The sequence below is a fragment of the Lytechinus variegatus genome, chromosome 14 (genome assembly GCF_018143015.1).
Source record: "Lytechinus variegatus isolate NC3 chromosome 14, Lvar_3.0, whole genome shotgun sequence".
Classification (NCBI taxonomy): domain Eukaryota; kingdom Metazoa; phylum Echinodermata; class Echinoidea; order Temnopleuroida; family Toxopneustidae; genus Lytechinus; species Lytechinus variegatus.
Genome location: NC_054753.1, coordinates 2,862,357 through 2,874,675, shown reverse-complemented (window position 1 = coordinate 2,874,675; position 12,319 = coordinate 2,862,357). Strand labels below are relative to the sequence as shown.

General features: G+C 35.7%; 1 protein-coding gene across 1 annotated transcript in view; it reads right to left on the bottom strand.

Annotated features, from left to right (window-relative positions):
* Positions 1-10,594, bottom strand: part of LOC121427661 (fumarate hydratase class I, aerobic-like) — a 29,707-nt gene extending 19,113 nt beyond the window's left edge. The window contains exons 1-3 of the mRNA XM_041624175.1: positions 10,550-10,594; positions 3,358-3,518; positions 1,566-1,693 (exon numbers count right to left, since the gene is read on the bottom strand). Coding sequence (XP_041480109.1) covers positions 1,566-1,693; positions 3,358-3,508 — 279 coding nt within the window. The 5' untranslated portion in view covers positions 3,509-3,518; positions 10,550-10,594. The remainder of the gene's footprint in view (positions 1-1,565; positions 1,694-3,357; positions 3,519-10,549) is intronic.
* Positions 10,595-12,319: the final 1,725 nt, after the last annotated feature.

Genomic DNA, 12,319 nt, shown 5'->3' with positions numbered 1-12,319 from the left:
TAAAAAAATATATAAGACTAGGAGGGAAGAGGGAATTGAACGAAGAAAACAATTCCGGGACAGGTCAAAAAAATTTCTAACAGGAAGGAGACCCCACCTGTAAAGAACAAAAATTTTTTTTTTTTTTTTTTTTTTTTTTAGGGGGGATTGAATAACCGAACAATCATCAGGTATAATTGCGTAAGCCGAATTAAACAATCCCCGAAGCGTCTGTGAATAAAATATTAATCAAGAATTTTATTCAGAACAGAAAGGAAAAGGAATTGAGCTTTAGGATGCGCCTGTGAATAAAATATCAATCAAGAAATTTATTCAGAACAGAAGGAAAAAGGAATTGAGCTTTAAGATCCGCCTGTGAATAAAATATCAATTAAGAAATTTATTCAGAACAGAAAGGAAAGAGAATTGAAGAATTAATCAATCAATAATCAATCGAAAATCTTAATAAATCAATTCCAGAAAGCAAGGAAGGAACAGAGTTGAAGATCCCAACCTGCAAAAAGAAATAACAATAACACCCTCGACAACAAAGTGTAGAGGCTGTCTAGAATTTAATTCAAAAACGGCACCAAAAGCCACCACGCTTTGAACGTGAAGAACAATAACCATGACAGGTGGTGAAGGCTTGCTGCCACGTAGGCAGGCCAAGCCCGGTGCCTCGCGAACGCGCTAGCGATGCGGCGCGACGAGAACTAAAACGTTAGAAAAACAATTTAAGTATCACCAAAAACACGTCTAAAAAGTCACGCCAAGTGTAAATTCTGAACACAATCTTACACAGAAATGGAAAAAATGGAAAGATTGAAATTAAAAGGGAGAATGCACCACAGATAAGCGAAAATAATATACCAAAGCTCAAAAAGATTTGAGCTCTTAGGAGACTTATCTGAGCACGTCTTGACAGGTGGCTTGCCGAAAGCAAAAGAGGAAGATGGACGCTAATTGCGCGGTGATCATGGGTAGTAAGCCTGAACGGGAGGGGGCGCGCTCGCGCTTTTTAAATCCTTGGGAGTTCTATTCGGGTATGGCAGTCCAGAGGGCTGAACTAGCAAATCAAGTAGATGTATGGAGTTATTGAAGTTTCTTTAGTTATGTAGGTACCATGCCTTGCTCGAGGACAATCCAATCTTTAAAGTGTGTAGTCAGGCGCCTCTTACAACTCAGCCATGGTACATGCACTTGAAAAATGATAAATAATAAACTTTCAGTAAAAATCTTATTCAGTGTGGTGCTAATCGTCGGCAAAAACCTTGATAGTACCAAAGCACAAAAAATATGTTATAGAAAGAATAGAATAGAAAGTGTGTGTAAATGATAAAGACTTGACAAATTACATCATCATCGCTTCCCAAAAAAATGGTTGTATCCTCAATTACTTGTTAACCAGTTTCACAAGGCAGAGCGGTCTGGAAAACCACATTGCAAAGTGGTTCTCCAAACTGCTTTGGAAGACAACTTAAGATCGCTTCCAAGACCGCTTTGACCGTTCCGATTAGACGTAAAACTGGTTTCCATTGAACTAGTTTAAGAAAGTAGATGTGAACGGGGTCCAAGCTTCTTCTTACTTGTAAATGCTTTGGCCTAAGCAGGTGGGCAATGTCAATCATCGCTTGGGATGCGAGCATTGTAAGTGCTTCTGGTTTAACCCTTAGAATCTGTCTTCCTTCCACTTCAACCGTAGACACAAAATCACCTTGAAATACAAAGATCACAATGTAGAGTTACGGTCATCACATAATGACAATCACCAATGAGAAAAACACAAGTGATTCAAGGGATGTTTTATTTAAGACTGCAGCCAGGAAGGCTGAATCCCAATTGAATTTGCAAAAAAAAATACATATATTGCACATGAACGAAGATTATTTCTATTACAATAACAATACTTATTCAAATTTACAATCACAATATTAATTACTGTAAATCATAATAAATAATTATATAATAAAATAAATTAGAATAAGTCAATTTTATTTATTGATGCAATCTTGGCAGATGCAGATGAAGATCGATTAGACCAAATTTTATTTATCCAGTGTGATTTTTTTTTTCAGCTTGATAGAGTTCATGATTTCACAAAATTCAGTTAATGTAGCTGTATCAGATTTAGATCTAAGATGATATCGTGACAATTAACCTGGTGGGTGTTTCATAAAGTTATAAACGACTTTACAAACGACTGGAACCTGTTGTTAGGTCATAACTCAATTACATAGGGATGTCGCATAGCAAAAGAAAGGATCACCAGTCGTGCGTAAAGTCATTAGTATCTTACGAACAGCTTTATGAAACACCAACCAGTTTTCACAGACTCTCTGAGATCAGCGTTTACTGAAACTGTTTTCATTAAATCTTTAAAATCTTAGCTTTGGTTAAAAAAACGTGACTACTGATATTCCAATCCTTCACTAGATTATTGTATGCCCTTAAACATTTACGATGTGAAGGATATGAACTAAAAATGTGTTTTACACGATAATTTTTTTATTTTAAATTGAATGAAAATTTAACTTATATCTGCATGGTATTCCCTTTTGATATAAAAAACGATTGAAACATTTTGATATAAAAAATATTGCCAAGAGAGCGATAGATATGTTTGATTTGAATATCTAAAATTCCACTTCAAGATTTGTACTTTGTATAGTTTTGGTAAATCCACCAAAATGCACCTATCACTATTCCAATTCATTGCTAGCTAATATGAATGGATATGCCCTATAACAGTTATGATGTGGAGGATATGAAATGAAAATGTGTTTTACAGGATAAATTTTGCGATTTTACATGGAAATTTAATTTGATCGGGTCACCCGATCAAATTAAAATATCTGTGTGTTTTTGTGTATGAATTAAATCCTATTCCAAATCATGGAATGGGCTGAAACTTTCAAGATATGTTCTTTGTAACTTTTGGATATCTTATCACTAAATTTATAAGATAAGTGCTTGAATGCCCATTTTTTAAATTTGAAACAAGCATCGCCGAAAGAGGGCGCTATATATCCAATATTTGAATATTTGAAATTTTCTCAGAGAAGTGCAGTTGGAAAAATATCTAACGGTCTCTACGCTTCAGTAAGACTGTCATATTAGATGATACACAGGCTTTAAGATCAGGGGCCGCGGAACCGGGGGGGGGGGGGGGGGCTGGGGGGCTTCAGCCCCCCCCCCCCCGTTTTTTTCCAAAACCGTGTACAAAAACGTAGAAATGACCATATGATTGTGATTTTTAGCATGGTCAGCCCCCCACTTTGAAAACCGTTCCGCGGCCCCTGTGGAATGTTGGATATGCGAGTATAAAACCATTATTATTCCTTTATCAAAGTTAAAGACAGCCTTTGGCAATGTTCTTACCAGTAAGTTTTTTGAATGGTGTATCATGGGCATGATCAGGCTGAAACACATCCTGGTATATGAAAGGTTTTGGAGCTGCTGCTGAGGCTTTACCTCTCACAAGCCCAAGCTTCAACGAAGAGCAACTTCTCAAGAACCTCGAGCACAGCATTTTGAAGACCCTGTCAATGGTAAAATAAAGATATTAAAGTTAGATCTATCATTTCCTACCAACAGATATCTCAGACAAGGTTGGTGTTTCATAAAGCTGTTCATATTAAAGTTAAGAGCGACTTTATGAACGACTGGTAAACCTTTCTGTGGTAAATGGTATATTCATCGGCGATGGTTAAGTGTGTAAGAGAGGTTCACCAGTCATTCTTGAAGTTGCTCTTAACTTACAAACGGCTTTATGAAACGGCCACCAGATTGGTTTAGGCCTATACTGCTGCTGCCTTTTTACACTAAAAGAGCTTACCATTGGCTTAGGATTAGTCTTAAAACAGGTACCAACATACACCATTGGTACTTGGTTGGTGATGGTAAGAAAAATGCAGAGCAAAGTGCCTCAATATCAGTTCTTTATATGCATAGATCTAAGCGTTCGGTATTTGGGCACTTTACTCGACGCATTACATTTCAATCTGTGCATAATTGGGGGGTCGAATAATTACTGTCCATTCAATACTAGATCACCAGCTACAGGGGCACATCCAGCCCATGCCCCCCCCCCCCCCTCTTTGGAGAGGGAAATAAATATTTGATAGTGAAATATGTCATGCACAGACCAGTGAGGACCTTTTTTATGTGTGCATGTTTGTCGAATTGTTCATTGAACAAAATTACATTGATTCGCTAGCTAAATTTTTTTTCGAGTATTGAAGAAATTTCGGGGGTTCACAATTTTCCTGTAAAAAATGACCCCCCCCCCTTTTCAGAAAATCCTGGATCCACTCTAACCACCAAGACTAAGATAGCGCAAATACATTACTATAAATCTTCTAGCCAGCTAGGTTACTGGAGCTTTATGCGAGCTATGCCTGTGACATGTTTTTGTGTTAGCAAGCTGTTAAAAAACTATTACATTTTTCAATGCTTATCATTTTACAATATGGCTGACTGACCTACTTTTCCTGAAGCTATGCGCTCAACAGAATGCACATTTGTTTCTGCGCCCTAGAGATTGCGTGATCTGTGTCAATGATCTGTAACGTCAATGATGGAATAATGCACTATTCCATCATTGGCTTTGAAATTTATTGTGCCACCATTCAAGCTTCCTTGAAGAACAATTTATAGATAAAAATGATTATTTAACAAATACTAAAATTGACCTGCGACTGATCACAATCCCATGCGATGTTTTGAAATCAGCCGAGAATACATGTGAGGAAAAAGATACTGGCCCAAATTCACCAATTCTGAGGATAACCAGATGGACACAGAGTAAAATATGGGTGAAGAGTAAGACATTAAGTTGTTTATCTTTCTCGTTTTATTATTTTTCTTTAATTTTTACAATAAACACGATTTCCATCCCACCTTGACTCGGAATAAATGTCCGATCGAGTTCACCGTCTTGAAGTTCGGGTAGGTGGAGTGTAGTGTAGTGTAGCAGTAGTGAAGTGAAGTGAAGTGGATCAAGCCTGCACGAACTATGCTCGAGTCGAGGGTGGTGGACGCAAATCTAAAACTTTCATTCTCTTCATTACTTGGCCTTACAAGTTACATTACAACCTTGCCCCGGGGACCCCGACACGTCTTCAGACAGTGTCGGGGTCCTGAGTTCCACCATGTATTCTCACCGGAGTACAAAACTTCGCGATGTTTGGCATTAGAAAACCGGTGATAATAATGAATTAAAAATCTAACGATGAATATCAATCTTACCTAAACAAACTGTTCCTAAATCAGCTTAACTTTCAATTAAAACTGATGTATACAATTCCAAGAAATCCTTCGAAAGAACGTCAATTTTCGGACTTTTGTTCCAATCGCGAGATCGCCATGTTTGAAGAAAGTGAAAATAGTTTCTGCGCATGCGTATATAAATATTCATAAGATGACGTCTCTACCTTTACAAAACAGTTTAATGAATATGCATGTAAGTCAAAACTTTCGGCAAGTCGCCTCGTGATTTAGGCATGTAATTCAATACCATTTTTTCATTTAATTTGAAAAAAAAATCTGTATTAATGAAAAAAATAATTTATTTCATATATATTGCTATTTTGTTACATTCTGTGTTTTTATAATATATATTTTTTTATTTGTCATTTGTTATAAACTTATATTTCTTTCTCCTTTTCATCCTTTTTATGCTTTGTTTATGGGAAGGGGGGGGGGAGCATGACTGTTCTCTTGGTGTGTGTGTGTTTTATATACTGAACAAATAAAATTTACGAATAGCATGATTTTTTTTTATAATTATATTAAGAGATATCTAGATCATGTAGAAACTTTTAGTCTGTATTATGATTATTCCCTTTGTGATTATGAGATATTAAAGAAATAGTTACAGATTCTAATTTTACATTTAGAATAACGATTTTCTTAAATATGAATCCTGATTTTATTGATGTTATTCGTCTTTTTCACTTGTAATAGCAATTAGGAAGGAATGAATATGATTTTAAATGAAAGGACATACTGAAAAACAACTTTGCCTCCTTTTAAAATAAATATCAAGATATTGTAAAGAATAAATAATTATGATTAAAAAAAAAATTCTGCCGCTTTGATAATCTCTAATCACCATGGCAGTAGCATAGGTTTTTTTAATCACCCCCCTTCTAAAGAAAATTGATACGAAACAATCTCCAATTTTATGTTGAAGACCCTTTTGTGCTTGTCAAATTCACATTAAAAACATCCAACTCACTGCCGGATCCGGGGGGGGGGGGGGGGGGGCAAAGCCGGCTCGTCCTCCCCCCTTGAGAAGCATAATGAAAATTTGTGAAAATGGTGTTAAAACCGTACTGTGCCCCCTCCCCTTTTTTTCTTGTCAAATTTTTTTCGGGCCAAATAATTTTTTTTTTTGTTAAAAAGATTTCTTTCATTTTGTTTTATTTGGCTTAGCAATTTTTTTTCCTGGACGAAATTTCCTTAATTTTGGTTGGAAAACCTTTCTTCTTTTTTTTTTTTGCTCGTCAAATTTTTTCATTGGAAAAATTTGCCCCCCTTTTGAAAATCATGGTTCCGCCCCTAATTGAGCTCATTTATATGAAGTGCTTACACTGTCAAAAAATAATTTAAAGAAAATTATTTATTGTGTGAATTGTGCAGTAGTTGTTTAAACATTTTAAATAAGTGTTTAAAATCTTAAACAATCAATCTTTAATTATTGATTTGATATTTGAATTTAATTATTGATAATCAAATTTTGAATTTAACAGTGTTGTTTAAGATTTTAAATACTTGTTTAAACAATTGTGTGATTCGTGTCGTAAACAGCGTTTTTTCAATCATTTTTAACAGTGTATTTGAATGATTAGGAACAAAAAGTGACAAGCAAAATATCAAATTAATGGCGCAAAATATAAGGCGACAGGAGATTGATGACATATGAACTTCCATCATCTAGTAATATTGTATTTTTTTCACAATTTTTATAACTGCCCCTTTACATGCTCATGATAAGGCCGTCTGCGGCCCCAAATAAATGCACTATAGTAAAGAGCTGAAAAGCGGAAGAAGTAGCCTTTGTGGGTAATTGACATCATTGTTATTATATAGTTTACCGCCCTTACCTAGGGATCGGAAAAGTTGGTATTGATCAATTTGAAGAAATATATTACTTTGACCTGTAATCTTAATACAAGTTCCGTTCCCAAATATTATATTTAAAAACTTGATGCCGCAACGAAACAAAATAGCATTAAGCCGAGATGGGAAAACGGGGAAAGGTAAACAAAGGAGAAAACTATATTTTCATGATTTCCTCGCAAACTTGCGCGGAAGCAAATATTTATAGAGAAAGAAAATCCCGCAAAGCTATCTTTTTCGCCATTGCTTTCCCCTTCGCTCTCACCATTTCTCATGTTCTTTTTTTTTGGGGGGGGGGCGTTAGGATGGGGAAGGCCACCCCACCGCCTCCTTGCGACGCACTTGTTATAGAAAAATGGAAAAGGAACATGACAAAGGCCTGACTTTTATTGGGATGTTATGACAAAATCTATCACAAAATTTGATTTCTGCATCAATACTTCAGTGGTACTGCAGTAGAAATATAGATAAGCTGATTTAGTGTCATCATTATTATTCATTAATTCTTATAAGCAAAACAATTAAGATAAAGAACGGGACGTATTCGAGAAAAGCGCCTCTTGGATGCCAGGAAAACAATCAGATAAGCAAGATTCCCGGCGAATTTATGCATCCTATATGTAATGACCAAATTCAATTCTTTGCAATTACAGGCCTATATCCCTCAGAGCTTTATATACTCAATGATTGAGGCTTAAAGAATGCCAACAAGATGAAAGATTACATAGTAATCTAGAAACAAACATGAATTTTAATCATATTTCATGATCATCTTATATTCTCCGTTCAAACAAATTACAAATCGATATTGATATAAGCATCAATAGTATATGAAAATTGTTGGATGATAATGAGATTAGCATATATTTTCATTTCATTTATTTATTTTAAATTCTATTTAAAACATGCAACATACAATTCAAACTAACAGAACGATTCATGCATGCACAGTATACAAAATAAATAAAATGAAAAACAAGAGAGAAAGAACAAAATTAAAATATGTGAGAGCCAGCATTGGATTCCGTGATGTCTTTAAAATCATTTCACATCACGGAGTCCTCTAGATTCTAGGCTAAGTCAGCGCAGACCTTTCAGTTGCTGGGTTCCAGAAAATGGGCATCAATATCTTAAAGAGATGATTTGCTGATCACTCAATAATTTTGATCAACGAATATTTTCACAAGCGTACCTAAGAGGGGGGGGGGTAGACAGCCCCCCCCCCCTCTGACGAGTCATAACTCATGCAATGGACGTACCCCTGCCCCCATGACGAATCACAACTGATCCCGACGAGCCACAAGTGCCCCCTCTTTTGAACTTGTAGACCTTTTTTTTCTTATTTGCTTGTCAATTTTTTTTCTGGTACGAAATCATTTATTTCTGGTTGAGACAAGTTTTCTTTTTTTTGCTTGTCAAATTTTTGGGCAGACGAATTTGCCCCCCCCCCCACGGAAAATTCTGGGTACGCCCCTGAAAATATTTCTTAAATAATTTATTTCTTCGCTTGTTTATTTACCTCTATCTGTAGATTTCTATAATAATAATAATGATAAAAAAATTGTAGTACGACACCATGAGTATTATCTCTCGAAAACAAAGAAGACAAGAAGAAAATTAGAGACAAAAAAAGCGAAGAAAAAAAATGAAGAATAAAAAAGAAAAACAAAAGGCAAAAACTAAAAAAAGGGAAGAAAAAAAAACCGACCCAAAAATGAAGAGAAGGTAGGGGAACAAAATAACGAGAATAAAAAAAAGGGCGAAGCAAAATAAATTAGAACAGAAGAAAAGAAAAAAAATGAAGGAGAAAGAAAGAAAAAACAAATAATTCAAAAGAAAATCCCGGGGGGGCCACTTCCATTCACGAGTGGATACCATGCGCGACCATGGGGTCTCGAAAAGCACCCTAAACACGTAATTTCCATTTTCTGAAAATGCACCCCTTAATAAGTATTGGCGTGTGAAACCCTACCCTTAACAAGTATTGGAAACAAAACGATACTCTTGGCAAATATTCCCTGAAATGAACCCCTAAACAAGTACAGGAATGTTTTATTGTTACGGGTCCTTCGGTCGTCGGCTTTACCTTATTTGGTTTAGTACGACCCCACCTTCTACACCTCGCGCAAATCGGACTCTAAACACGAAGTTTTGGGGCAAAAAGGACATCCTTTATAAAACATTTTAATTTTGTTCTATCATCCCCGCATATTCGACCCTAAACACGTAATTTTCCTAGCGAAATAGATACCCTTTTTTCATTATTTTTGTGTTTTTGACACCCTTATCACGTTACGTACGTAACGTGCCCTATCGTGAAAAAGACATCCTTTTTACGTGTTTTTTTGGTCGCGCATGGTATCCACTCGCCAATGTAAGTGGCCCCCCCGGGAAGAAAATATATTTCTTTCAAAGAAAAAACCAAGGCCGTATGTTGACTGGTTATCAGGCAAAGGGAAAACCAAGACTTTACGGAACTAGACTCATGAATATTCATGTAATCTTTCTCCGACGTATCGAATGATAGCCTTTTGTCGGGGCCTTAAGTTATATTTTCTATATGGGTTTTAGTGCTATTGGCAAATCTGATGAACATACGAACTTACTGAAATTCACACATATTACGCATATTCAATTATTATTTTATTTTTTAAGTATATTTTTCTTTTATTGTTTGTTTTTGTTTTTTCGCCTGTTTGCTGACAAAAATCAAATTTATCCCGTTGCCTCGTCAAAAGGCTATATCGATCCTCCATTGGTTCCTGTACAAACGACTTTTAATGCACGTCGGAAAAACATCCCTCCATTTTTGCCTAGTTTTGGGACATTACTTCTTCGTTTTGAGGATTGTGAATATTCCGGCTTAAGTTGTATGTATTGATTCCTTCATTTCAATTTCTTACCATATTATTAATAATCATTAAATTCCCGAATCTCTTTTGGCCGATCCGGTCCGGATCCGGTGAACTTGGGTGAAGCTATTCGCAGCCCGAACACAGTACGTGTACGGGCTGCCGCAGTAAATTACAATCATGACAACTGTGTCTCTAATTTCAAGCCAGGCAGGCTGTTTAAGAAATTAAGGCTCCATGATGAAGTGTATGTCAAAATATTAATAAATATCATCATAGAGTCCTCAAGGCGAATACTAACTTCGCAATACGTGTGAGTGAGTGGAGTCTGAAGTTTTGAATATCACTTGAGAAGTTGAGGTGCGTGCGGTATGTACCGTACGGTACCGGTAGTCCAACACCAAAATTAACGTGTGGGAATGCGAAGGATTTTTAGACTAACTTCTGTTAGAGTCTGTTTACTTAGAATTTGCTCTCATCAGTCTACTCATACTCTTGTCATTACCTACATCCAGGGGACACTACCAATTAGTTCTTGTAGATTTACGGCTTATTGAATGAAATTAGATTATTAAGTAAAATATACGGAACCTAACCTTTTCTTCAGCAGTTCTAATTCTTGCCGATCTTCGACGGATACGAATGATGTCGCCGAAATCTCCAATCTCAAAAAGAAAAAAAAAACGGTCAGGACTGTCAAAAGGCCAATCTGACACAAAATTTGAGAAAAGTTTTCTGATGAGGAATGACCCGGAGGAATGATAGTCGTAAAATTATTCTTGAAGACTGCTTTCATGTTATTCTTATATTTTTGATGTATCATGTATATGTCAGGTAGGTAGAACTTGTGGAATTAGAGAGCTATATTTCTTAATTCTTCAATGTTTTAAGCAAGAAAGAAAGGAAAGAAAGCAAGAAAGAAAGAAAGAAAGAAAGAAAGAAAGAAAGGAAGGAAGGAAGGAAGGAAAGAAAGAAAGGAAAGAAAGGAAAGAAAGAAAGAAAGGAAAGGAAAGGAAAGGAAAGGAAAGGAAGAAAGAAAGAACCATATCTTTGCTTTTTCACCCCATTGCTTTCCAAAATATTTCATCTAGTTTTAACGAGCGGGTTTCTTGAAGAACGGCCACTTTGGATGGAGCTTTTATAATAAAACAATTTACATCTATTCACATAATCTTGAATGCCCTTGACAAGTTTAGATTGGGGCATATAGCGAAATATTATTACTAATATAATAAAATCTTCTGGATCATGGGGATAACAGAAGTGTTCGAAGGTGGCTCAACATACAAATAAAGAGTTTTGGGGTGTAATACATTTTTAAACTGCAGAAGATTGTAAATTGCAGTACAGAAATTTGTGAACACTCTCTTTTCCCTCCTGTTTTTTATCCTCCCCTCCCTCCTTTTTTCTTCTCTTCCTTTCCCCCTCTTCCTCTCTCTTTGTCTTCTCTTTCTTTTTCCCTCTCTTTTTCCCCTTTTCTTCTCTAATTTTTCTTCTTTCTCCTCTGTTCTTTTCTTCTCTTTTTCTATTCCTCTTTTTTTACCCCTCTTCTTCTTTTTTCCCTTCTCTTCCTTTTCCCCCTCTTTCTATTTTTTCTTCTCTTCTTTCCCCTTTTCCTCTCTTTCTTTCCCCATCTTCCTCCCTCTTTTTTCCTTCTCTGCTTCCCACTTTTCTCTTTTTTTTCTTTCTCCCCCCCCCCCTTTTCTTTTTTTTCTTCTCTTCCTTTCCCCTCTTCATCTTTTTTTTTGAGTGGGGTAAAAATAACCTTAGGTCCTAGTTTCATGAAATTGGCCCACATACAAAGTTATGACATTTCCAGAAAATTGACCTTAAAGGGGAAGTTCACCCTGGAAAAAAAAGTTTATTGTAAAAATAGCAAAAAAAATTCTTTAAAAAATCTTGCCAGAGGTTTGAGAAAATCCATCAAAGAATTAATAAGCTATCAGAATTGTAATTATTTGATTTGCGACATCATATGCGAGCAGCATTCCTACATAGCGATTGGAAAAAAATCAATTAAATTTCATTTTCGCAGAAAATTGAAAATGTTTTTTTACTGTACCTTCAAAAATAAGTCATGAGAAACCACTAAAAAAGTGAAATTCATGCATTGTATATTACATCACAATTAAAATATGGGGCAGTTGCTCGTCTATGGCGTCAAAAATTCTAATAACTTTCATCTTTAAAGGGGAATCAGACCCAAATAAAAACTTATTTCTAGAGGGAAAAAATCAGACAAGTTGGTAGGTAAAAATTTGAATAAAGGACAAACAAAAGTTTACTCATGAATTTCTTAAAGTTGTAAATATTGGTAATCACTATGCACATGGAGACTTCAAATTGGCTGCATATGTGATGTCATT